The sequence below is a fragment of the Neovison vison genome, chromosome 5, assembly GCF_020171115.1.
Source record: "Neovison vison isolate M4711 chromosome 5, ASM_NN_V1, whole genome shotgun sequence".
In the NCBI taxonomy this organism is placed as follows: domain Eukaryota; kingdom Metazoa; phylum Chordata; class Mammalia; order Carnivora; family Mustelidae; genus Neogale; species Neogale vison.
Window position 1 is genome coordinate 57122578 of NC_058095.1, and position 26158 is coordinate 57148735.

General features: G+C 53.2%; 1 protein-coding gene across 1 annotated transcript; it reads left to right on the forward strand.

The window, feature by feature from the left end:
* The first annotated feature begins 5536 nt into the window (after positions 1-5536).
* PFAS (phosphoribosylformylglycinamidine synthase) lies at positions 5537-24411 on the forward strand. The gene is made up of 28 exons (XM_044249046.1): positions 5537-5623; positions 8233-8411; positions 8497-8632; positions 9075-9180; positions 9764-9953; positions 10065-10170; positions 10546-10686; positions 10778-10902; positions 11415-11543; positions 12227-12358; positions 12489-12617; positions 16418-16491; positions 16603-16759; positions 17047-17108; positions 17257-17418; positions 17696-17821; positions 17968-18099; positions 18315-18545; positions 18686-18866; positions 19246-19329; positions 19543-19698; positions 19898-20017; positions 20340-20485; positions 20594-20801; positions 20966-21057; positions 21141-21255; positions 22294-22626; positions 22731-24411. The coding sequence occupies exons 2-28, from the start codon at positions 8270-8272 to the stop codon at positions 23039-23041; spliced, it is 4026 nt and encodes a 1341-aa protein (XP_044104981.1). The 5' UTR covers positions 5537-5623; positions 8233-8269; the 3' UTR covers positions 23042-24411.
* Positions 24412-26158: the final 1747 nt, after the last annotated feature.

Consider the following 26158-nt stretch of genomic DNA (forward strand, 5'->3'; position numbering starts at 1 on the left):
GGGAAGGCCGCCCCGTGACGTCATCGGTGGGCGCGGCCGCGGCTGCGCCTCCGGCTCCTCCCACCGGCGTCTTCGGGCCCCCGGTGCGCCGCGGTGTGTGGAGCGGTGTGCGCAGCTACCGCGGCAGCCCCCTACTTCCGCACCTCCGCTTCCTTCCGAGATGACTTCCTGTCTGGCATCCCTGGCACGGGGAGGAGCCGGGGACGCTCGGGATCCTGAACACAGCCGGCCTGGTTGGTCGCTCCTGAGCATCTTCCCATCTCCCCGATCTTGCCAAGCAGAGAGACGTGACTCCTTCATGCGACCCGAGCACGTCATTCCTGCTTGCGTTTTGGCCTTAACTCCTTGCTGGGATCATCTATTTCCCCACCAGACCCTGAGTACCAAGAAGCGCTCCCCTGTTTATTCTATTTATCTTTGTAGGATGGGACCTAGAACAGAGCGTGTTGCTAAATGTAGATCAGCTAATGACAGCCTCTTGCTCTTTCTAATTCAGTCGACCAGCCAATCGTTCCATGCCTTAGTGGGCAGCGACTCTGTGCCAGGCACTGTTCCAGGCTCTGGAGATACAGCAGTGAACACAGATAAAAAAACAAAACAAAACAAAACAAACAAACAAACAAAAAAAACCCGTCCTCATGGAGTTTACATCATGAGGAGAAGGAGAGAAGAGGGAGAGGCAGGGCCAGGGGCAGGGGCAGGGGCAGGGGCAGAGGCAGAGGCAGAGGCTTCTAGGTGGCTCAGTGGGTTAAAGTATCTGCCTTCAGCTCAGGTCATGATCCCGGGGTCCTGGGATCAAGCCCAGCAGGGAGCCTGCTTCTCTCTCTCTGCCTCTCTGCCTACTTGTGATCGCTGTCAAATAAATAAAATCTATTAAAAAATAAATAAAATTTAAAAAAGGAAGTGTAGACATTACTAATAAGCACTATTGGAAATGACTAGTAAGTACTATTGGAAAAGAAATAGGGAATGCAGCGGGTAGTGTGTGCCTTTGTATGCAGAAGACCTTACTGTAAAGGTGATGTTAAAGAATTGGAAGAGATGAAGGATTCAGATAATGGAGATCAAAGAGAAAGGATGGCGGGGGTGGGGGGGAATCACAAGCACTAAGGCGCTATGGTGAAAAGAAATGCAAGGAAGTCAGTGTGGTAGGAGGGGAAGACAGGAGATTAAAGGGGTAAAGTGAGGGGGGCCTGGGTGGCTCAGTCAGTTGGGCATCTGCTTTTGGCTTAGGTCATGATCCCAGAGTCCTAGGATGGAGTGGGATCAAGTGGGTTCAAGTGGGATGGAACCCCACATCAGGCTCCCTGCTGAGGAGGGAGCTTCTCCTTCTGCCCCTCCCCCAACTCGTGCTCTCTCTCAAATAAATAAATAAAAATCTTTTTAAAAAAATCTAAAAAGGGGGGCGCCTGGGTGGTTCAGCGGGTTAAGCAGCTGCCTTCGGCTCAGGTCATGAACTCGGAGTCCTGGGATCGAGCCCCGCATTGGGCTCTCTGCTCAGCAGGGAGCCTGCTTCCTCCTCTCTCTCTGCCTGCCTCTCTGCCTGCTTGTGATCTCTCTCAATAAATCTCTCTCAAATAAATAAATAAAATCTTTTTAAAAATATCTAAAAAGGTAAAGTGTTGGAGAGATAGGTGAAGAAGACGAAGGGGATTAAAAGATACAAATTTTCAGTTTTAAACCACAGGGATGAAAAGTGGAGCAGAGGGAATATGGTCAATGATATTGTAATAAGTGTGTGACACATGGCAACTACATTATAATGGTAGGCCTTTCATAATGCATGTAATAGTCCGTTCACAACGCTGTTCACTTGAAACTAATACAGTATTATATGTCAACTATACTTCCACTTAAAATATAAAATTTGTTTAAAAATAAAATAAGGCAGGGAGCCTGAGTGGCTCAGTGGGTTAAAGCCTCTGCCTTCGGGTCATGATCTCAGGGTCCTGGAATTGAGTCCCGCATCAGACTCTGCTCAGCAGGGAGCCTGCTTCCTCCTCTCTCTGCCTTCCTCTCTGCCTACTTCTGATCTGTCTCTGTCAAAGAAATAAATAAAATCTTCAAAAAAAAATCTTCTAAAAATAAAATAAGGGGTGCCTGGGTGGCTCAGTGGGTTAAAGCCTCTGCCTTCAGCTCAGGTCATGATCTCAGAGTCCTGGAATTGAGTCCCGCATCTGGCTCTCTGCTCAGCAGGGAGTCTGCTTCCCTTCCTCTCTTTCTGCCTGCCTCTCTGCCTACTTGTGATCTATGTCTGTCAAATAAATAAATAAAATCTTAAAAATAAAATAAAATAAGGTATAGCTCCTGGGTGGTTCAGTCGGGTAAGCAGCTGCCTCTGCTTCAGGTCATGATCCCAGGGTCCTGGGATCAAGTCCCGCATTGGGTTCCCTGTGCAGTGGGGAGTCTGCTTCCCCTTCTGCCTCTGTGCCTTCTCCCTGCTTGTGTGCACTCTTTCTCTCTCTGACAAATAAATAAATAAAATATTTTTTAAAAGTAAAAATAAGGTAAAGTGGAAGAAGTGCATTTTTTAAAGACTTTATTTATTTATTTGAGAGAGAGAGAGTGAAAGAGCTTGAGAGAGAAGCAGACTCCCCATGAAGCTGGGAGCCCAATGCAGGAGTCAATCCCAGGACTCCGAGATCATGACCTGAGCCAAAGGCAGTCGCCTAACCAACTGAGCCACCCAGGCACCCAAGAGGGGCATTTTTTTTAAAGATTTTATTTATTTATCTGACAGACAGAGATCACAAGTAGGCAGAGAGGCAGGCAGAGAGCGAGGGGGAAGCAGGCTCCCTGCTGAGACTTTAACCCACTGAGCCACCCAGGCGCCCCCAAGAGGGGCATTTTTAAGTTGTTTTAAACTTAGAGCAGCTTCAATTTGTTTTTGAAACAAGACAGTAAGTATAAACATTGTAGACAGTAAAAATGATCTAGGCATCCTTTAACAAGAAACAAAGACTTTCATTCTACAAGTTGTGGTATCCCCTGGTTTAACTATATTTTCGATGCAAGCTTTCTGTTCCTTATTGGATAAACACTTATGCAGGGCATTCTGGTGCCAAATTCTTCATGAAGTGAATCTTTTCCATTGTTTCTCGTGATTATATCAGAGATATTTCTTCCCTCTCCACCCAAACAACAAATTCTCCAAAAGATCACCCTTGTTAGGACGCCTGTCAAAGCCTAGAGTCCCAAACCTAATCATTCCTTTTGCTTTCAATATTTTCTCAACTCGGAAGACTCCTCCTAGTCACCAAATCCACGGAGATGTGCCCTATATCGTGGGATTTACTTTCGATAGTTCCTAGGAGGGAGTGTTGAATTTAAGCTACAGTGATCAGAGAAAGTTGTACTGACTCTACCCCTCACCACCAGATCCCCTCGTTGATGTAAATCAAAATGTCAGGTTAATCTGGTGGTTTCAGGTGAGACCAGATGAAAGGGGCACAGTAGAATAGCTGGACCAGTGAAGTCGATCAAACTTGATTCAACAAACATCTTCAAGGAATGTGGTGGTGGTGGTGGGGTGTTAGGGAAGCACGAAGAGTAGTTGGCCCATCTCACAGGGAAGGAAGTGTGGCGTTGTCTCCAGACCTGGTGATTTTGAAATTTGTACTTGTCCAAGGGGCAGCTGGGTATATGGGACCAAAGTCAAGAGAGGGATTAGGGCCAAAAAGATAAATCTGGAAGTCACTATTTTGAGGTGAAAAATGAAAATTTATGGTGCTCTGGAAGTACTAAAATGAGGAGGAGGGGGATCTGGCTGGCTCAACTGGTAAAGCAGGTGACTCTTTATCCCAGGATTGTGAGTATAAGGACCTATTTAGAAACTGTCCCTGCTCCCCTTCCCCCAGGGGATTTACAGGTAACAAAGCCCAGATACAAAGGTGGGTCAAGCCAGGTGGAGACATCGATCAGTGGGGGGGGGGGATGCATACTGTCTCCCTGGTTACCAAGGAGTATGGGCCCCGCCCTTTGGGAGTCTTTTGGGCACCAATCCCAATCAAGGTGTAATAGGCTGGTTCAAATGTCTACTAGGGTAAATTGTAACTCAGTTGGTCACCTAGCATCATTGTGGAGTTTCCTGTGTGTATTACAATCTCATTGGCCACCTGTGCGTGGCCAGGCCTGACCGCATGGCCTTTGCCCTTAAAAGCTAGTCTGTGAAACAGAGAAGGGTCACCCTCTCTTGTAAGAGGTGCGGCCCTGAACGTTCGGTTAGATTGATGCTTGGCGCGAAATAAAGCTTTGCTTGACCTTCGCTTTGTATCAGTCTCCTTTAATCACGGACCCATTATTGGGGCATAACAGTGAGTTCAAGCCCCATCTTGGTCACAGAGCCTACTTAAAACACAAACACACAGAAAAGAAAGAGAAAGAAAGGAAGAAAGGAAGAAAGAAAGGAAGAAAGAAAGAAAATGTGAAGGAAATAGGACCAGAGAGCTGAGCAAACTAAGGCTCCTGGAAAGTTCTGGAACCTTCTGGAAGGTAGGTACTGGATGGAGCCAAGGAGTACCTAAAGGGAATGAAACCAAGATAAGTTTTGCACCCTAGGTGCCTCACTTGCCTTACCTTTTCTTGAACCTGAACCGAGGAGGGGAATGAATAAGGAGAGAGATGAAGATAAAGATTTTCACCTTCTACTCTGAATAGTTGTTTGTTGTCTGACTCATTAAAAAAAGACCACTCTGCCAAGTACTGTGTTTGCCCTAGCACACCACTCCAGCTTCCTTGCCCTCAGGCTTCAGATTAGGCTTGGCAAATGAGAGACAAAAACCGTTTATGTGGGAACTTGAGAACAGGAGAGAGAACAAAGTGTTCATTTCCTTTCTTCCTGAACACTGTACTTGTGGCCTCCTTTGCCCTGTCAGATGCCTTTCTTTCATGGCTATGATGTAGAAAAGATGTCAGAGTTCAAAGCCGACAGCCAAGAAAGAATTCTTGAAACATCTTTGGTGCAAAAAGCTGATTTTATTAAAACATGGGGACACGTGCCATGGGCAGAAAGAGCTGCACTGGGGTCATGAGGAGTGGCCCATTATAAATTTCAAGTTGGGAGGAGGTTGGGGACAGCGGTTTGGAAGCAAGGTTTCTAATACCTTGTGGGGTCATGAGACCCTTCATACGTGTATTGGTGGGTCATATGCTCGGGGGATGATTGCCAGCCTGTATCTTGAGGGTAAAGATAAAGGAAGTTTCCAAAGGAATTTTTAATATTTTTACATTTTTTTTGTAATTTAAGTCCTTGCCTATTTATTTATTTATTTAAAAGATTTTTATTTATTTGACAGACCACAAGTAGGCAGAGAGTCAGGCAGAAAGAGAGAGGAGGAGGAGGCAGGCTCCCCGCTGAGCAGAGTGAGGCTTGATCTCAGACCGTGAGATCAAATCCCCAGCTGAAAGCAGTCGCCGGACCGACTGAGCCACCCCAGCGCCGCTGGGGAGAGATTCCCTAACTGCACCGCCTGGTGGCTCGCTAAGCCTACGCACCTAGGCTCTGGCGCGGTGGCTCGCGGTAGTGGGCGGGGCGCCATCAGGGCCCGCCTCTTCCCGTGGCTCGCTTGGATGAGTCACCGCCTGCGCCATACTTCCACGAACTCTGTCCCTGGAAATTTCTCACGTGGGTATTGCTTTCCCGGGCTGTCCATGCTATCTTGCTTGCTGCATCCCTTTCTTTCTCCACCCATCCCGGGCCTGATGCAGGCTGCTCCTGGTTCCGCAGCGGGCCGAGCTGCCTTCAGCTCGGGGCCCTTTCCTGCGACCATGCGCGCGGTCCGTGGACTGGAGTCGGGAGACTCCCCCCACCCTAGTCAAAGTCCGCTCCTCTTACCCAGTTCCCTCCAGCAACAAAACCTGCCGACTGCCTTGCTTATGTCCTACTAGTCGCTGGGGGTACAGCCGTGATGTAGACAGCCCTGCCCCTGCCTTCTTGGCGCGTGACTAATAGCTCTAATAAGGCAAATCGTTTCTATGGGATAAATCCTGTGGCAGTTACGGTGTAAAGGACAACGGTGACGGGCGTAGCTTTAGAAAGGGTGATCAGAATGGGGTGGGGAGCGCTGAGAATTGAATCCGGCATCACTCCCTGAAATGAGGCCTGGGCTGAAAGGGCGGGAGTGGCTCCTGAGGGATGGACATCAAGAGTTCCTTCAGTCACTCTACAAAAACTAGGGTTTTTTTTTTTTCCTTTTTAATTTAATTTATTTATTAGGCTCCTCCCCCCCCTTTTAGATCCCACCTATTTTTCCAAGCCTTGACAATCCAATGGTGATGAAACAGCTACAGTCCATGCCCCCTTGGAGATTTTGTTCTAGTGGGGAAGGTAGAGTTTTAAATAAATTAAAATGTCAGGTGCTAAGTAAAGTAACATGTAAGATACTAAGTAAATACAACTCCAGGTACTGCTAAATTACTATATAGGAAATCAAGATAGGGATGTCTGATAGTGGCTTATTCAGAGGAGTGGGTTTAGGAAGTCCTTTCCAAGAAGGTGATTTCACCAGCAATCTACATGAGAAAATGCTAGCCGTGGCAACTGGGTTGCTCTGCCTTGGGCCCAGGTCTTGGTCCAGGGTCCTGGGATTGAGCTCTGCATCATGGGGCCTTCTGTTCAACGGGGATCTTGCTTCTCCTTCTCCCTCTGCTTGTCTCTCTCTCTCTGTCAGATAAATAAAATCTTCAAAAAAAAAAAAAAAAAGTGCTAGCCGGGGCGCCTGGGTGGCTCAGTGAGTTAAGCCTCGCCTTGGGCCCAGGTCATGATCCCAGGGTCCTGGGACGGAGCCCCGAATCGGGTTCTCTGCTGCACAGGGAGCCTCCTTCCCCCCCTCCCTCTGCCTGCCTCTCTGCCTACTTGTGATCTCTCTCTGTCAAATAAATAAATAGAATCTTAAAAAAAAAAAAAAAGTGCTAGCCGTGCAAATAATCTGGATGAGAAAATTGCCTTCCAAAACTGAGGTTGGCAAGTTAGAAAAGAAGCCAGTGTGGTGGGGTGGTGTGGGTGAAAAAGATCGTGGTGTGAAATTGGGCTGGAGAAGTGGGCAGGGGGCCAGGCTAGGTGAGCCAGGGTCCTGAGTTAGAAGCTTATATCGTGTGTGATGAGTAGCTATGATCTCACTATGCTGAAGTGTAGCAAATGGCGTGTGGTTGGGGCAGGAGTGGAATCGGGTCTTATTCGGGGGGCCTCGAGTGGTTGATGGTGGTGACCTGAACTAGAGCGATGGTAGCAGAGACGAAAGGATGTGGACAGATTTGGGATATGTTTGGAAATAGATTTGCTGATGAATTGGATATAGAGAGGGCTCAGGAAGAAGGAGCGAGATTGACTGTTTTGGGTGTGAGCAGCTGCTTTGATAGTGCTGATTGAATGGGGAAGACTGGGAGAACAGGCAGTCTGGAGAAAGGAGAAGTCGGATTTTCTGTTTTGGCCCAGACAGACTGCCATCGGTGTTTATGAGACATCGACGTGGAGATGCCACATGAGCATGTTAGTGTACTAGTTTTGGAGTGTCAGGGAGAGTCAGGGTTAAATAAATTCCGGAATCTGTTGGCAGATAGTGAATGAGATGAAGTTGCTGTTTTGGGTCAAAAATGGTTGAATCCTGGCAGTTTCATTGGCTCAATCTACCTGGTGGTATTTAAGGCCACAAGTCTGGAAGACACTTCGGAAGAGCATGTAGACAGAAGAGAGTGAAGGGCAGGCCCGCGACGGGTGGCTGAGAAAGAGCAGCCAGAAGGCAGAGGCATAGCGGAAGAACTATGTCATCTGACTCCACCAGCTGGGCCCGTCCAGCTCATCATGTGGGTTTACACTTAGATGCTATTTTTTCCAGAAAGTCCTCCCTAACTCCTCCCTAAGTCCTCCCTAATAGTGCTAGGCTGGTCGCCGCAGTCTCTCGGCCTTGTCCACACTGGACTAGAAATGTTTGGGCGTTTGCCTGACCCCCTCAGTAAAACACAAGGTCTGTGAGGGCAGAAATGGTTTTTGTCTTCTTCACAGCAGTGTTCCTAAGACCTTGCCTGGGGCCCAGCAACGTGCAGGTGCTCAAGGATCGTGTGCCCAGGACGTACCTGTATTCCCTGTTGCCACATTTTGCAGGATGAAGCTGGTTTTCAGAGTACCTCGTCTCTCTGAATTCCCTTTTCCCCCACCCCATTCCTAATGCCTCCAAGGCCTCAGCTGTCTTGGAAATCTGAAATCAGTTTGACAGGTGATAGCTGATTACTTTTCAGGGACCTAAGTCATTTTCCACAACGGGCACCTCCAGCGATGGCCTCGGTTCTTCACTTCTATGTCCATCCCTCTGGCCATGAGAAGGCAGCTTCCGGACACATTCAGCAAAAGCTCCAAGGGCAGCTACCAGCGCTGCAGGGTGTCAAGACAGAGCTGTGCTACAACGTGAACTGGACAGGTTGGGCCAAGTTTTGGACTTTGGGGAAGAGGTGTGCCCAGCCAGGAAGAGGGTCTCAGGCTATCCCTGTCCTGTCTCCCTGCAGCCAAGTCACGTCCGAGTGCCGAGGAGATGAAAAAGCTGATGTGGCTCTTTGGCTGCCCCTTGTTACCGGGGGACGTTGCTCTGGAATCCTGGCTCCATCCTGACTCCAATGACCTGCTGCTGGAGGTTGGGCCTAGGTGAGTGGCTCAGCCCAGGGTAAATGCCTTCCGTGTTCTCAAGCAAACCTCCCTTCCAAACGCACTGCCCGCCTCTTCCACTCCCGTTCCTCTTCCTTCTTCTGCCACCCCTGACAGATCTGTTTTTCCTTCACTTCATCCTACTCCCTGCTTAGAAAGCCGTACATGTGCCTTCCCCATTAGGGAAGATGTCTTTGAAAGACTGAGCCAGCTACCAGGCACGTTCTAGAAGTTGAACAGATTGCATTCTGAGAGGTAGAAATTCAAGCATTTTGGGCTGGAAAGACAGGTCCGGTTTGATTTGAGTGACCTTCCAAAGCAGGTTTCTTGGTGCCCAGGTCTGGGGGGGGACAGAGGTGAGAGGTCAGCGGGACAGGGGTCGGGGGGAATCCACCTTCTCTGTTGGTGGTCTCAGGTCCTAACCAGCTGGCCCACTCCTCAGGCTGAACTTCTCCACCCCAGCATCCACCAACGTCGTGTCAGTGTGCTGGGCCGCTGGGCTGGGGGCTGTGGATCGTGTGGAGACCACCCGGCGCTACCTGCTTTCGGTGAGGCGTCTGGCTGCCCGTGGTGAGGGGGAGGAGGAGCTGGGCCAGAGATCAAAGAGATGAGGTCCTGGAGTGCCCGGGTGACTCAGTCGGTTAAGCATCTGCCTTCGGCTCAGGTCATGATCCTAGAGTTCTGGGATGGAGTCCCAGGTCAGGCTCCCTGCTCAGCGGGGAACCTGCTTCTCCCTCTCCCTTTGCCCCTGCTTGTGTTCCCTCTCTAGCTGGCTCTATCAGATAAATAAATAAATAAAACCTTAAAAGGAAAAGAGATTAGATCCTGAACTCGGGAAAAAGTGGGAGGAACTCTTGACCTTAGGTCTGTCCTGTTTGCAGGTTGTTCAGTGTCTGAGACTTCCAGGTTGAGGGCTAAATGGGAAGGAAGTCCAGACTGTGCTCCCCTTGTTAATCTGTGCACCTTACAGGGGCTCGTGTCTGCACAGGGCGTGTCTTAGTAATCGGTGCATGGGGACCACGCAGATGAGCCGTGGGCAGCCCTTCGTGAGTGGGAAGATCCAGCGTGTACCATTCTGTCCAGACTTGAGCCTTTCACCTCCAGTCGTGTGTATGTGTGTGTTTGCCCCAGTTCGCCCAACCCCCATCAGCTGAGATGAAGGCCATCGCCCTGGCCACCCTCCATGACCGGATGACGGAACAGCACTTCCCCTGTCCCATCCAGAGCTTCTCCCTTGGGAGCATTTCCACGCCCCTCAACAGCTCTATCAACATCCTCGCTGAGGGCCAGCATGCCCTCGAGAAGGCCAACCAGGAGCTGGGTGAGCCGGGATGCCTGGGAGGGAGGCACAGGTGAGGTCGGTCACAGGGAACTGAGCCCTGGGACCTGGTGTCCCGAGTCCTCCAGTCAGCTCTCCCGGGTTGTCTTCTAGGCCTGGCCCTAGACTCCTGGGACCTGGATTTCTACACCAAACGCTTCCAGGAGCTCCAGCGGAACCCCAGCACTGTGGAGGCCTTCGACTTGGCTCAGTCCAATAGGTGGGGCAGGTCGGGGGGCGGATGGGGTCATTCTGAAGTGTGAGCCCATGGAGGTTGGAAGGGAAGAGCACAGGGACTTGCCTTTGTGCTCTCCTCTGGCTGTGGGGTGTCCCTGAGTCTGGTTGAGGGCCCGGGCTCCTCCTCCCACCCCTCCTGGGTGTAGTTTACACCCAGATCTCAACCTCAGATTCACTTAGGATCTGCGCAGTCCACAGTGAGAGGACATTTGAAGGTTAAGGCTTTTTGGAATCTATTCTGACCTGTTCTTTACTAAAGAGTTGGCCGTTAACTGGTGCTGCTTGCTGAGAAGACAGCACGGCGTGTGAAGTGACCCAGCTTTCTCCCTGTCCTTCCCTCCCCACATCATCCCTGCAGTGAACACAGCCGACACTGGTTCTTCAAGGGGCTGCTCCACATGGACGGGCAGAAGTTGGCACACTCTCTCTTTGAGTCCATCATGAGCACCCAGGCGTCCTCGAACCCCAACAACGTCCTCAAGTTCTGTGACAACAGCAGGTGGGCTGTGCCCTAGGCCAGCGGGGATGGCAAGCACAGGGGAGGGGAGGCTGTGTGAAGGAAGCAAGGTCCACGGCCAATGTGTCCGCAGCGCAATCCAGGGGAAAGAAGTCCAATTCCTACGGCCCGAGGACCCCACACAGCCAAGCTGCTTCCGGCAGCAGCGGGCCCTGAGACACGTTGTCTTCACAGCGGAGACCCACAACTTCCCCACAGGTGAGCCGGGTCCCAGGGATGGGTCAGTGAGATCAGAATGTGGAGCAGAGGGAAGGTCCTCCAGGCTAGGCCTGGGAAAAACAATGAGGGAGGCTGGTTGCCCTGATTTTTTTCTTTTCTTTTCTTTTTTTAAAGTAGGCTCTATGCTAGACATGGAGCCCAACTTGGGGCTTGAACTCATCATGCTGAGATCAAGACCTGAGTGGAGATCGGGTCGGACGCTTAACCGACTGAGCCACCCAGGCACCCCATCCTGATTTTTTTTTTTTTAAAGATTTTATTTATTTATTTGACAGACAGAGATCACAAGTAGGCAGAGATGCAGGCTCCCTGCTGAGCAGAGAGCCCGATGCAGGGCTTGATCCCAGGCCCCTGGGACCATGACCCAAGCCGAAGGCAGAGGCTTTAACCCACTGAGCCACCCAGGGGGCCCCCATCCTGATTTTTAATGGGGTGGTCAGAGCTGGGGTTTGTCTCTTTGGTACACATACATCTCCCCCATCTCTTTACAGGAGTGGCCCCCTTCAGTGGTGCGACCACGGGTACTGGAGGCCGGATCCGAGACATCCAGTGCACAGGCCGTGGGGCCCACGTGGTGGCTGGCACCGCTGGCTATTGCTTTGGAAACCTGCACATCCCAGGTCCCACCACTGTCCTCACTGCCATCTCTCCCTTGCCCTGGCAGTAGTGGAGCACTTCTGTCTCTTAGGTCCTCCTGGGTGCTGTTTCTTGGGAGGCAGGGCCCTGGAGCAGCTGGCCTGTCACCAGCTGTCACCAGGAGGACTCTAGGCCAGGGGAAACCCAAGTCACCAGGAAGGCTTTGCACAACTGCCAGTTTCTTTATAAACTAGCACCTGCTCAGCAAGGAAACATGATACTGGGTCAGTCTCGTGACTGCACCTGCCCCCAAAGTCCCAATTTCTTTCTTTTAAAAAATGTATTTATTTGAGAAAGAGAAAGAGGGAGAAGCAGGTTCCCCACTGAGCCAGGACTGGAACACGGGGCTTGATCCTAGGACCGTGAGATCATGACCTGAGCCAAAGGCAGACGCTTAACCAACGGAGCCACCCTAGTGCCCCCAAAATCCCAATTTCTTAGCCTTAAGAACCCTGATCCTGAGACTCAGAGGGAGGGCTGGCGTGGGAGCTGGGGAGCAAGGTTGGTGCTATACTGTAGGCCCTACACCTTCCTGAAACAGGTTCCTAAAATGGGACGTTCTACTCGCATGGGTGGTCTTGGCAGCTTAGTTAGACTCTTTGTGAAGGACTCTGGCCCCTCTGTCTTCTGTCTTAATGGTCCAGCCAACTTTCTGATTTCCTTCCAGGTTATAACCTGCCTTGGGAGGATCCAAACTTCCAGTATCCTGAGAACTTTGCCAGACCCCTGGAGATCGCCATTGAGGCCAGTAATGGGGCTTCTGATTACGGCAACAAGTTTGGGGAGCCAGTGCTGGCCGGTAAGGCTGGGGTTATCGAGGGTTACGGACACCGAGTACCAGAGGTGGGGGTGGTGTGTGACCAAGTGGGCGCTGGAGGACACTGGGTGACCGCACTCTGTCCTGTCTCCCTGGGGTGTCCACGCTCCAGGCTTCGCCCGCTCCTTGGGCCTCCAGCTCCCTGATGGCCAGCGGCGTGAGTGGATCAAGCCCATCATGTTCAGCGGGGGCATCGGGTCCATGGAAGCTGAACACGTGAGCAAGGAACCCCCAGAGCCAGGTATGAGCCACCGCCCTTTCCCTGCAGCGCCAGCCAGTGATGCCCCCAGCGCTGCAGGAGGGGAGTTGAGAGGCCACTCCCTGGGTTGGCTTTTCATCTCTCGGCTCGTGGCCCTCCGCCCAGTGCAGGTTTCCAAGGCAGGACAGGGCTTTCTGCCAGGGGGGTGCTGGGTCTGTGTTGCCTCTGTGCGCGCCCTGGTTTCCTCCCTTGCGGTAGGGGAGGGGCACCCCTGTTTGTTCAGCGCCTGCCGTGCTCCAGGGGCCTTTTTATCTGCCTGCCCAGTTCAGGGGGGCAAACATCTGGTAGGCCCCATTGTGTGCTGCAGTCAAGATAAGAACCAGGTTGCCTTCCTGGAAGAGGTGACCCATTCACGTGGTTCAGAAAAGGTAGAAAAGGTCACACAGTGAAAAGTGTCCTTCCCTTGACCTCCCAGTTTCTCTCCCCAGAGGTAACCAGCGGTAGCCAGTGACTTAGGCACCTACCAGAGAGATTTCCCTCTATCTAGGAACAGACCTGTATGCAAATTTGTCCCTTTTTAAAAACAAATAACACAGGCACTTATTGAAATGTAATCCGTGTACCTTGAATTTCAAGGTACAAGGCAGAGGTTTTTTAGGATACACACAAAGCTGTGCTTCAAGCCTCACTAATTCCAGAATGTCATTGTCACCAGCACACCCGTTAGCAGTCTCTTCCTCCCTTAGCCCCTGGCGTTGGCCCACGACTTTTGTCTCTGTGGATTTGCCAGTTCGGGACATTTCGTGTAAATGGAATCACACAGGATGTGGCCTTTGGTGTCTGGCGCCTTTCACTGTGCACCGTGCTTTCAAGAACTCTCTGTATGGTAGCATGAACCATACCGTCATCCCTTTTCAGGGCCAGGCCTCTTCTGTGTCTGTCCATGCGTCAGATGGTAGACACCTGGGTTCTTCAGCCGGTGTGGGTAGTGCTGCTGTAAACACACGTGAATGTGTTTTTCTGGGCCCATAGGTTCTCATGTCTCCAGTCTGTAGAACTATGAGTGGAAATGGGGGCTCCCACGGTAACCGTGTCCAGCTTTTTTTTTTTTTTTTTTTTTTTAAGATTTTATTTATTTATTTGACAGAGATCACAAGTAGGCAGAGAGGCAGGCAGAGAGAGAGGAGGAAGCAGGCTCCCTGCTGAGCAGAGAACCTGATATGGGGCTTGATCTCAGGACCCCGGGATCATGACCTGAGCCAAAGGCAGAGGCTTTAACCCACTGAGCCACCCAGGCGCCGCGCCCCCCCCCCCCCCGTGTCCAGCTTCTTAAAAAACTGCCAGACTCGTCCCCAAACAACTTTGCACTCCCCCTCGGCCCCCACCAGCTGTGTAGGAGGGTTCTGATTTCTCCACATCCTCACCAACTCCTGTTATGGGTCTTTGATTCTAGCCACCCTGTGGCGTGAAGTGGCATCTTGTTGTGGTTGGGGTTTGCATTTCCATAATGGCTAACGAAGTTGAGCATCTTTCCACCTGCATTTAGAGATCTTCCTTGGTGTGAAATGTCTGTCTGATTCTTTGTCTTTTGGGGGGGGGTTCTTTGTTCATTTTAGAACAGGTTTTTGTGTGTGTGTGTGGAGTTATAAAAGTTCTATGTATTCAGGATGCTAAACGGTTATTAGATAGATCCATGACTTCCAAGTATTTTTTCCTACTCTTTTTACTTTTTCGTGATGTCTTACAAAGAAAGCACAGGTGTTTTTAGTTTTGGTCAAGTCAGGTTTATCTCTTACCTTTTTTTGCTGCTTATGGTTTTGATGTCAAGGTGAATAAAACCATTGCCTAAGCCAAGTTCATAAAAACTACAGCTGTGTTTTCTTGTCATGTTATTATAGCATTTACATATAGGTTTCTGATACTTTTTTTTTTGTTTGTCTTTTCTTGTAAGGTTTTTTATTTATTTGAGAGAGAGAGAGGGAGCATGAGCGGGGCATAGGGGAGTGGGAGAGGGAGAAGCAGGCTCTCTGCTGAGTGGGGAGCCCGATGTAGGACTTGATCCCAGGACCCTGAGATCATGACCTGAATTGAAGGCAGACAGTTAATAGACTGAGCCACCCACATGCTTTTCTGATACATTCTGAGTGAATTTTTTTTTAACATGGTATGAGGTAGGAGTCTAACTTTTCTCTCTTACACGTGGATATCTAGTCATCCCAACGCCACTTCTTGAAGACTCTTCATTTGTGCCTTGCTGAATGGTCTTGGGACTGTTCAAAAATGAGTTGCCCCAGGGGTTCTGGCTGGCTCAGTCCATAGAGCACGCAGCTGTCGATCTTGGGGTTGTGAGTTCAAGCCCCATGTTGGGTGTGGAGCCTACTTAAAAGAAGAACAGAAACAAAAATCAGCTGGCCATAACGTAAGAGTCCTTTATGGATTCACGGTTCGCAGCCCATAGATCCATGTATCAGTCCTTGAGCTAGAACTACACTGTCTGGATTACTACAGCTTTGTAGTAAATGCTAAAAGCCGGCAGTGTGGGTCCTCCAATTTCGTCCTCCTTTTCACGATTGTTTTGGCTGTTCTAGGTCCTTTATGTTTCCATACAGATTTTAGGATCGGCTGCTCCGTTTCTGTGAGAAAGGCAGCTAGATTATGAGAGGGATTGGGCTGAGTGCAGATCAGTTTGGGGAACACAGCCATCATAAGAGAGTTAAACCTTTTCCTCTGTCCACACGAGCTCTGTTTCCCTTCGTTTAGGTCTACTAACGGGTTTCCGGGCATAAGTCTTCCAGCTCTGCTGTTACTTATTTCTGTTATTTTTTTTTCCTGATGCAATTATAAAGGGGCGCCCATAATTCTGTACCTTGCTCTTTTCCCTTAGCAATATATCTTGGAGATCATGTCGTATTGATAAATACACAAAATCGTATGTGATCCTCTTCTGAGGGGGGGATAGTGTTTCAGTGTGCAGATATACCGTAATCGATGAATCAGCTCTCTCTTGTGAGCCTTAAATCACAGTTGGTCCTTTGAACAACACGGGTTCGAGCCGGGCACGTCCATTTGTCTGTGAATTTTTTCAATAAATACATGACAGGCCTGTAAATGTATCTTTCTTCTAATTTCCTGAATGTTCTCTTTTTTCTAGCTTACTTTATTGTGAGAGTACAGTGTGACATATAGTGTAAGAACACAGCGTCTGTGTAACACACAGAATATGTGTTGTTCATTGGTTTTTATTAGTTTATTACCCTTTTTTTTTTTTTTAGATTTTATTTATTTATTTGACAGAGATCACAAGTAGGCAGAGAGGCAGGCAGAGAGAGGAGGAAGCAGGCTCCCTGCTGAGCAGAGGGCCCGATGCAGGGCTCGATCCCAGGACTCTGGGATCATGACCTGAGCCGAAGGCAGCGGCTTAACCGACTGAGCCACCCAGGCGCCCCAGTTTATTATTTTCTATCATTTATTATTAAACGACCGTCATTAGTAAAGCTTCTGGTTGATAGTAGGTTCTGAGTAGTTGATTTTTGCAGGAGTTGACCGTTCGGTGCGCATATTTTACTGGGTAGTTCAGCACCCCCTAACCCCAGTGTTGTTCAGAGGTCAACGGCGTTTCCTGTCTTTGGTAACACAGGTGACGCGGCAGTGTTTGATTTTGCTCCTGTGTGGGTAAAGCTAGAGCGTGACTTGCACAGAGTGTATTCCCCCGAAGAACACAAATGTCTGTCATAGTCATTGCTGTCCCCTCTTAGCCGCTTCTGTCATCCGAATGCTTGTTCACGCCTCCGCTCCTCCTGCTGGATTCCCCCATGTTCTGACTCTGCCTTCCTTCCCCATAGGCATGGATGTGGTGAAGATTGGGGGGCCTGTCTACAGGATCGGAGTTGGGGGTGGAGCCGCGTCGTCTGTGCAGGTGAGTGGGACTAGCTCAGGGGCAGAGTCCTTGATGCTGTTAGGCCCTGGGCCTCGGTAGCACGTGAACTCCCAGAGCCCTCTAGCCCAGCTCTGCCATCTCTTGCCCCAGGTGCAGGGCGACAATGCCAGCGAGCTGGACTTCGGGGCCGTGCAGCGGGGGGACCCGGAGATGGAACAAAAGATGAACCGTGTGATCCGGGCTTGTGTGGAGGCCTCCAGGGGGAACCCCATCTGCAGCCTCCACGATCAGGGCGCTGGCGGCAATGGTGAGGACAGGGACTGGGATGAGGGACCTGGCCTCTTGCCAGGTTCCACTGAGGCTGAGGCACTGAGGGTCTACAAGTGGCCGTCCGGCCCTGGGTCCCATTCTCTACCCCCCGTACCTTTAGGAGAGGCTTGGCACTGGGCGGAGCGGGAGCCCGCCACCACGGGATGGTTGTTGGGGGGTGGGGTGCAGCCACAGTTCTGCAGGGTGCACAGAATTCGGGGCTCCTTTGGAGGCCGGGGCTGACCATGGCTGCCTCACCCCTTTTCCCCCACACCCTCTCACTAGGCAACGTCCTGAAGGAGCTCAGTGACCCCGCCGGGGCTGTCATCTACACCAGCCGCTTCCAGGTGGGCGTCTTTCCCTGAGGTCTGGCCCTCTCCCCTCCCCAACGGCCCCAGCCTTCTTCCCCCCACCCTCTGCGCCCAGACTCCTAGCAAAGACGAGACGGGGCAGTGCCCACTGACCCTTTCCTTTCCTCCTCCCTCCCGGATGCAGCTCGGGGATCCGACCCTGAACGCCCTGGAAATCTGGGGGGCCGAGTACCAGGAGTCGAATGCTCTTCTGCTGAGGCCCCTTGACCGGGACTTTCTCAGTCGTGTCAGCGCCCGGGAACGCTGTCCAGCTTGCTTTGTGGGCACCATCACTGGGGACAAGAGGGTGAGTAGGCCGGGGAAGTCAGTGGTGACTGCAGCGCGTGGGCTCGGAGCTGCCTGTGTCCGGGCTGGAGGGAGGGAGAGCCGTCTGGGGGAGAAAAGGAGAGGAGAATGGGAGTCGGTGGGACGCAGACTGGGGGACAGCGTATAGGAGGCAGCCAGGGGCAGGCACTCAATAGAGAAGCCAGACAGAGGGTGGAGAGGGCACTTCTGTCTGGCTTTCTGAAAGCATTCCCTGCTCGGGTTCACGGTCTCCTCCACTCTGCGCTCTGTGGCTGTAGATAGTGCTGGTGGACGATCGCGAGTGCCCTGTTGGAAGAAATGGCCATGAGGATGGCTCCCCCTTGTCTCCCCCAACCCCTGTGGACCTGGAGCTGGACTGGGTGCTGGGCAAGATGCCTAGGAAGGTACGTGGGGGTGGGAGGGAGGCCGGCTTTCCTCCCTTCTCTGCCCCAGCTCTTCCGATCGCCCTTTGCCCGACACGTGCTTTGTCCCGTCTGTGCCCAGCACTTCCGCAGCTGCTCTCACACCCCTGTCACCTTCTGTGTCGTAGGAGTTCTTCCTCCAGAGGAGTTTCCTTGTGCAGAAGCCTCTGGCCTTGCCCCCCGGTCTCCGTGTGCGCCAGGCTCTGGAGCGCGTTCTGAGGCTACCTGCCGTGGCCAGCAAGCGCTACCTCACCAACAAGGTCCAGTTTGCGGTCTCTGTCCCCTTCCCGCTGCTCCCGCGCCCCTGGCCTCCCCGAGGCTGTGGGAATTCAGCAGGCCCAAGGGAGAAGCGACCCTGTGGGCCGGCTCTCCTGCTCCCACCGCCTGAGGCCTGTATGCCTGTGATGACGCCTGTTCCCCCACCACCCTGGCATCCCTGGCCCCGGCCCCTTGCCAACCGCAACTGGTTCTGCAGGTGGACCGCTCCGTGGGCGGCCTGGTGGCCCAGCAGCAGTGTGTGGGAGCCCTGCAGACCCCCCTGGCAGATGTGGCTGTCGTGGCCCTGAGTCACCAGGAGCTTGTCGGGGCCGCCACCGCTCTAGGAGAGCAGCCTGTCAAGAGCCTGCTGGACCCCAAGGTGGCTGCCCGCCTGGCCGTGGCCGAAGCCCTCACCAACCTGGTGTTCGCGCTGGTCACCGACCTCCGGGTGAGTCCCGGGGTCGGGGGGTCCGTCTCCACCTTTCGCCTTTGCCTCCGGCCCTTCCTGCTCTGGACCTCCCAGCCCTTCTGCCCCCGCCCCAGACTCCCCACCTTGTCTCTGACGCACTTGTGTCCCCCGCTCCCCAGGATGTGAAATGCAGCGGGAACTGGATGTGGGCCGCCAAGCTCCCAGGAGAGGGCGCGGCTCTGGCCGAGGCCTGCGAAGCTATGGTGGCAGTGATGGCGGCCTTGGGCGTGGCAGTGGATGGTGGCAAGGACTCTCTCAGCATGGCTGCCCGGGTTGGCTCTGAGACAGTGCGGGCTCCTGGTAGGGCCTGGGAGTCGTGGGAAAGGGGCAGACCTGTGGAGCTGGGCTGGCATCTCGTTTTCTTACTCCTTTTTTCTTCTTTAATTTAAAAAAAATCAACATATAATCTATTACATATTTCAGGGGTATGGGTCTGTGATTACCTTATTTTTTTATTTTTTATTTTTTTTAAATTAGTGCGAGCAAGAGCCAGGGGAGGGGGCAGAAGGAGAAAGGAGAGGGAGAGGGGAAGCAGACTCCCCACTGAGTGTGGGGCCTGCCGGTCATGGGGCTCGATCTCAGTACCCTGAGATCATGACCTGAGCCTAAGCCAAGAGTTGGAGACTCCACCAACTGCACCCTCTCAGGCACCCCCACTCTTGTGCTCCTTGCTCTACAGGATCGCTGGTCATCTCAGCCTACGCTGTCTGTCCAGACATTACAGCCACTGTAACCCCAGACCTCAAGCATCCTGGAGGGGGAGGTATGGGCACTTCCCCATCCTCCCTGCACTGTGCATTCAGAGCTGGGTCCTCTGTTTGGGGTCGGCTTTGGGAGGTCTGGGCCCCTTGTCTTGGCTCTGGGACTGGGGGTCTATGGGTCTGCCCACATGCCGGGAACCTCAGTACTTGCGAGCCCGGTGGTAGGGGGGCGTTCTGAGCCATCCCGCCCCCTCACCCCTGCCCTGTTTCCGCAGGCCGTCTGCTGTATGTGCCTCTGAGCCCTGGGCAGCACCGGCTGGGGGGCACGGCTCTGGCCCAGTGCTTCTCACAGCTGGGCGAGCAGCCTCCCAACCTGGACGTCCCCGAGAACTTGGCGCATGCCTTTAATGTCACCCAGGGCCTGCTGAGAGGTGAGTGAGGCCTTGGGGCAGAGGGCGCATGTGACTGGCACGTAGCAGGCACTCACTGCTGGAGCAAGTAGCGGGCGCAAGCAGGGTCCATCACCCTGGTCTCCGGTTCTTGGAGCATGCCCATATTCGCACATGGGACCTACCCTCTAGAAGGGGGTTTGGGCCCTGAGGCTGCTAAGCATTTTTCTCCTTCCTCCAGACCGCCTCCTCTGCTCAGGCCATGATGTCAGTGATGGGGGTCTCATCACCTGCCTGCTGGAGATGGCCTTTGCTGGGAATTGTGGGATAGAGGTGGATGTGCCTGCCCCAGGGGTTGACGGTGAGGAGCAGGTGGTTTAGACTTGGGCCTGTGCTGCCTGCCCCACTCTGTGGACCCCGCATTCTGTGAAAAAAAAAATGGAGCGTCCCCAACCCCATTCCCAAGTCCTTGGCTATCTTCTCTGACCTCTCAGCCCAGTGACTCAGCCATCTGGGATCCACCCCCGCCGTAGACCCTGAGGCCACATCCTTGGTCCCTCTGTCTCACCCCCTACCCCCGATCCCCGCCTCCAGTCCCTCAGCCCAGAGCCACTGCTGGCCACCACCCTCCCGCATCCGTGGTGTCCCCCAGTCACCCTTGTGCCCCTACCTCGTTCTCCCAGTGCTGCCGGTGCTCTTCGCCGAGGAGCCGGGCCTGGTGCTGGAGGTGCAGGAGGCAGACCTGGGCCAAGTGCTGGAGCGCTACTGGGCTGCTGGACTCCGCTGCCTGGAGCTGGGTCCCACAGGCGATGCCGGGCCCCACGCCCTGGTGAGGAAGGGCTGGACGGTGCATGGCGGGGAGGCCGTGGCCCCCCTGCACCAGCCCTGGGGGCAGCCTCCTGACTCCTGGCCCTGAGAGACGCGCCCCTCCCTGCAGGTGCGAGTGTCTGTGAATGGGGCGGTGGTTCTGGAGGACACTGTTGGGCAGCTACGCGCCGTGTGGGAAGAGACGAGTTTCCAGCTGGACCGGCTGCAGACGGAGCCGCGCTGTGTGGCAGAGGAAGAGCAGGGGCTGCGGGAGCGCACGGGGCCCAGTTACTGCCTGCCCCTGACCTTCCCCGAAGTGTCCGTGTCCCACGAGCCTGGTGAGGGAGCCTGTGCCGTCCCGGCTTCCCCGTTCCCCGACCCTCAGCCTCAGGGGCAGAACGCAAGGCCTAGACGCCTGGGCCTGCACAAGAAAAGGCGTGTGGGGGAACTTTGTGATAGGGAAGGAGGCCTCTGGCCTAGAGACACTCCTCCTCCCCACCAGGTGGTCCCATGCCCCGAGTCGCCATCCTGCGAGAGGAGGGCAGTAACGGAGACCGCGAGATGGCAGATGCCTTCCACTTGGCCGGGTTTGAGGTGAGCGGGGTGGCTGGCAGAGCCGGGGCCAGGGCGGGGCCTCGGGCTGTGTCTGCCCATGCTGCCCCTGCCCGTCCTGCCAGGTGTGGGACGTGACCATGCAGGACCTGTGCTCTGGGGCAATCGGCTTGGACACGTTCCGTGGTGTGGCTTTTGTGGGTGGCTTCAGCTACGCGGACGTCCTGGGCTCTGCCAAAGGTAGGTGTTACGCGTCTGCCTGCTCCCTCCCCCGCACACTCCTGCAGGGGTGCCATGGCTCCCTTCTTCCTGACCTGGAGCTGGTCTCTCACCTCCGCAGCGCCAGGGTTGGGGAGTACATCCGTTCCGGGCCGGATGCTAGCAGCAGGCCCCGGGGGTGACTGATGTGAGGCGGAGTGGCACGGGGTGGCACGGGCCCCATCTAAAGGCGTCTTTGCTTCATGCAGATTGTGCTCTCCGAGGGCGGGCCCAGCATGGCCAGATCTTTCTGGTTTCCAGGAGAAGCCAAGAATCCAGGGTTTTTTTGGGTGGTTACTTTTTTTTTAAAAGATTTTATTTATTATTTATTTGACAGAGATCACAAGTAAGGCAGAGAGGCAGGCAGAGAGAGAGAGAGAGGGAAGCAGATTCCCTACTGAGCAGAGAGCCTGATGTGGGGCTTGATCCCAGGGCCCTGGGATCATGACCTGAGCTAAAGGCAGAGGCTTTAACCCATTGAGCCACCCAGGCGCCCCGGGTGGTTACTTTTTAATTTTTTTTAAAGATTTTATTTATTTGAGAGAGAGTGAGAGAGCAAGGGGAGCACAAGCAGGGGCAGAGGGAGAAGCAGGCTCCCCACTGATGCGGGGTTCGATCCCAGGACCCTGGGATCATAACCTGAGCCAAAGGCAGATCCCTAACCACCTGAGCCACCCAGGCGCGCCTAGAATCCAGATTTTTATATGAAATCTTATTTTTAAATGTTAGGGAGTTAAATAAAGAACGTTGAAAGTGCTCTGCTGGCCAGGCCAAAAAACTTAAGGGCCATCTCTGGGCCACGATTGGCAACATCTAAGCAGATAAACCTGTTTTCTTTGCATTTGCCCTATAGAGGGTATGTGCGTGTGTGCATCGGTGTGTGTGTGTATGTGTTTGTGTGTGTGTACGTGTTTGTGTGCGTGCACGTGTGTTGGGGTCTGGGAGGGTCATGGCAGGGATGGAAGAGCAGCCACCCACCTCCATGCCAGGCCCCACCCTGATGACCCTGTTCCCTCCTAGGGTGGGCGGCTGCTGTGACCTTCCACCCCCTGGCCGGGGCCGAGCTGAGGCGCTTCCGGAAGCGGCCCGACACCTTCAGCCTGGGCGTGTGTAACGGCTGTCAGCTGCTGGCATTGCTGGGTTGGGTGGGAGGCAGCCCCAGCAAGGAGGCCCAGGAGGCCGAGGAGCCAGGCCCCGACTCCTGGCCCACCCCTCCTGGCCTCGTGCTGCGCCACAACCTGTCCGGCCGCTTCGAGTCTCGCTGGGCCAGCGTGCGTGTGGGGCCCGGGCCAGCCCTGATGCTGCGAGGGATGGAGGGCGCCGTGCTGCCCGTGTGGAGTGCTCACGGGGAAGGTCAGCCTCCAGAAGGTGGAGGGAGGGTCGGGGGTGGGGGCCAGGGTGGGTGAAGGGCATGAGGGAGTTTGCCCTCCCTTTTGTCTTGCTTCCCCTCCCTGCAGGTTACATGGCATTTTCTTCCCCGGAGCTCCAAGCCCAGATCGAAGCCATGGGCCTGGCGCCACTGCACTGGGCAGACGATGCTGGGCAGCCCACGGAACAGTACCCCATGAACCCCAACGGGTCCCCAGGGGGCGTGGCTGGCATCTGCTCCCTCGACGGCCGCCACCTGGCTCTCATGCCACACCCTGAGCGTGCTGTGAGGCCGTGGCAGTGGGCATGGCGACCTCCCCCGTTTGACACCCTGACCACCTCCCCCTGGCTCCAGCTCTTCGTCAACGCCCGAAACTGGACCCGGGAAGGGGGCTGCTGAGCGAGCCGGGGGTCTCCCCTGGGCCTGACGGTTTGTGCCTGAGGGTCTCCTGTCCGCAGCCTCAAATTCAGAAGCACCCCACCTTCCCTCCAAATATGTCTAGGACAGACAGGGGCCAAAATGCCCCCCAAAACCTCCGCTGGTTTCATTAACCTGCCTGCTTTTGCCTTACGCGGTTGGATCTGTTTGCGGTTCTGCTCAAACAGGGTTGTCCGGGGGCCTGGGAAGCAGCATGTGGTGCTGAGGACAGAGCCGCCCTGGGAAGTGAGAATAGTCCATTGCCCACCCCCCACCACACGCACACGCTCTATCCAGCAATCGCTGCGTTGTACCCCCATCACTCTGGGCTCAGAGGGGTGTTTCATGTGCCCCTTCCTCGTAGCAGGGGTTGAGGGGCTGGGGGTATATGACAGCACGCAAGTCAGGACCCACGTGTCCCCATCAGAGAAAGAGCAGAAGCTTTCTGGATTCCGCTTTTTTAAATATAGTACAAGTAGTTTGCCGACGTTTCTCTGAGCGGGTCTCCCGCTATGTCCTCGGGCTACCCCGGTGCGGGCCTCAGAACTCAGTATTTCTTCTCGATGCAGCAGTTTCCTGAAAGAAATGGTCAGTGCCTGCTTCCCTAGAATTAAGCCTTGAGCCAGTCAGCCTACCTTCCTCTGTCTGTCCCTCCCTCTATCCCATTCTCTCCTTCACCTGTCCATCCTTTCCATTCATTCCTTTTCTTGCCCATCCATCCATCTGTCCATCCTTCCCTCCCTCCCTCCGCTCCTTCCACTCATTCATTCCTTCATTCATTCCATTAATGTTGGATGATTAGTTACAGTGCCAGGCACTGCCGCTGGCCCCAGGGGTTTTACGACCTGATAGAATTCTAAATAAGAACTCTGGGAGTGTCTGGCAGGTTCAGTCCAAAGAGCATGTGACTTGATTTCAGGATTGTGAGTTCGAGCCCCATGAGATTACATAAGTGAATATACTTGAAAACAACAACATAGCTCTGTATGGCAGCTGCGGTGAACCAGGCATGCACTTCGCATTTTGTATGTGTCTAAAGTATTTTTCACAAGAATTCAACAAGGTACTTGATGGGTGTTCCCCACCCTTTTTTTTTTTTTTAACAAAGGAGCCATTAAGGTGAAAGGTTACATAAATTGCCTAGGGCCACATAGCGTGTCAGGGCAGCACCCCAGGCCCACTCTCTCCCTCCTGCTACTGCCTGCCATCCTGCAGACCCAGATGCCGGGGCACTACTGTCCAGTCTCGCTGACAGCCGCCCATGACAGCCTGTGTGTGGAACTTGTACGCAGAGTCCGTTTGTCCCCTAAATACTTCAACATCTTCATTAAAGATATCTCCCCAAGAATGAAGACTGGAGTCAGATCCTGGAGGGCATGGGGCCTGGCGGGTGGGTGGCCAGGGGGACTAAGCACAGGTTCCTGGTGGGACAGCCACAAGAGGAGACGGATTGTATCATGGGAATGATAACAATGTTTAATAATCTCTGAAGAAAACCTTTTCAGGCCTCTTAAGGCTTCACAAACCTACCCTGGGCAACCAGGGGGGTGGGGCAGATGAGGGGGGCACTTAGGGGTGAATTTTGGCATTTGAATATTCCTCCCTGATGCTGGGAAACCATGTATATAATTAAAAAGAACGGGGGTGCCTGGGTAGCTGAGTCCGTTGAGTTTTTGGCTCTTGATTTGGGCTCGGGTAATAATCTCAGGGTTGCAGGATTGAGCCCCATGCTGGGATCTGTGCTAGGTGGGGAGTCTGCTTAGCATTCTCTCTCTTCTACTGCCCCTCCCCTGCTCATGCTCGCTTTCTCTCAAAATCTTAAAAAAATTGGGTGGAAAAGTAGTTTCCACACTGAAAGATGCCTTTAAAAAAATTCTTGGGGTGGCTCGGTTAAGCATCTGCAGGGGTCAGGATTCTGCAGTCCTGGGATCGAGCCCTGCATTGGGCTCCCTGCTCAGTGAGGAGTCTGCTCCTTCCGCCCCCTCCCCCAGTGCTCGCTGTGGCTCACTCTCAGATAAAAATGCTATCCCTATCCCTTTGCCCCTTGCCCCCACCTCTCTCCCAGTCTTGAAACAATAGGCCCCAAGCGACATCACTTAGGCCAAGTCCCCAAAAGGGGGCTTAATACCTAATCTCATTGCATTGTCGCCCTCCCCCCTAAAATGCAGGCTTTTTTTTTTTTTTTTTTTTTTAAGCTTGATTTATCTTAGCATGAACGGGGTGGACAGAGGGAGAGCAAATCACAAGCAGAGTCCGTGCTCAGCTCGGGCCCCACTGCGGGGCTCCGTCCCATGACCCCAACTGAGATTATGACCTGAGCCGAAACCAAGAATCAAATGCTTAACTACACCACCCGTGTGCCCCCCAAAATGTAGTCTTAACTGGTCAGTTGAGTTTTCTGATGGGCACCAATGAGTCTGCCACATGGGCCTCTCCATCTTCCAAGGGAAGCTGTATTGTGCATTGTGGGGCCCCCTGTTCTCCCTGCTAAAGGAAAATGACCTTACCAGGAACAATCATTTTACTAATCACTCTCGCCCCCATCCTCCTGCCACTTGCCAACTGCTCAGAGCCCTCCTACCCTACCTCATCTGCTAGAGGGTTTGCTGCCTAATTCACGAATCATCCAGAAAGGCCAATTAGATCTTCACATGTACTCTGTTGAATTTTTTAACCATGATCTTTTAAACTCCTAGATAATCCCAAATGCAGAACATCGGGATTGATATCAAGGCTTAGATGTCAAGTTTACTTAGTGCTCAAGGCAAAAAAAGAGGGTGTGTGAGGTGACTGTCCGGCTGGCTGTGATCATTTCATGTGTGCATCTGGAGATGGAGAGTTTTCTGCTCCAGGTCACCCTGGCCAAGCAAGACCCACCCTCAACCGACGGGGACTGAGGCCATGCAGCTTCCCAGCCCTGTGTTGCTGGCCCCAGACCCAGCCTCTGACTCTGCCCACTCCTTGCAAAGACCCCCTAACAAACAAAAGCTGCCCGTCCTCATTTTCTTTCTTTTTTTATTTTTAAAATATTTTATTTATTTATTTGACAGAGAGACAGAGATCACAAGTAGGCAGAGAGCCAGGCAGAGAGGGGGAAGC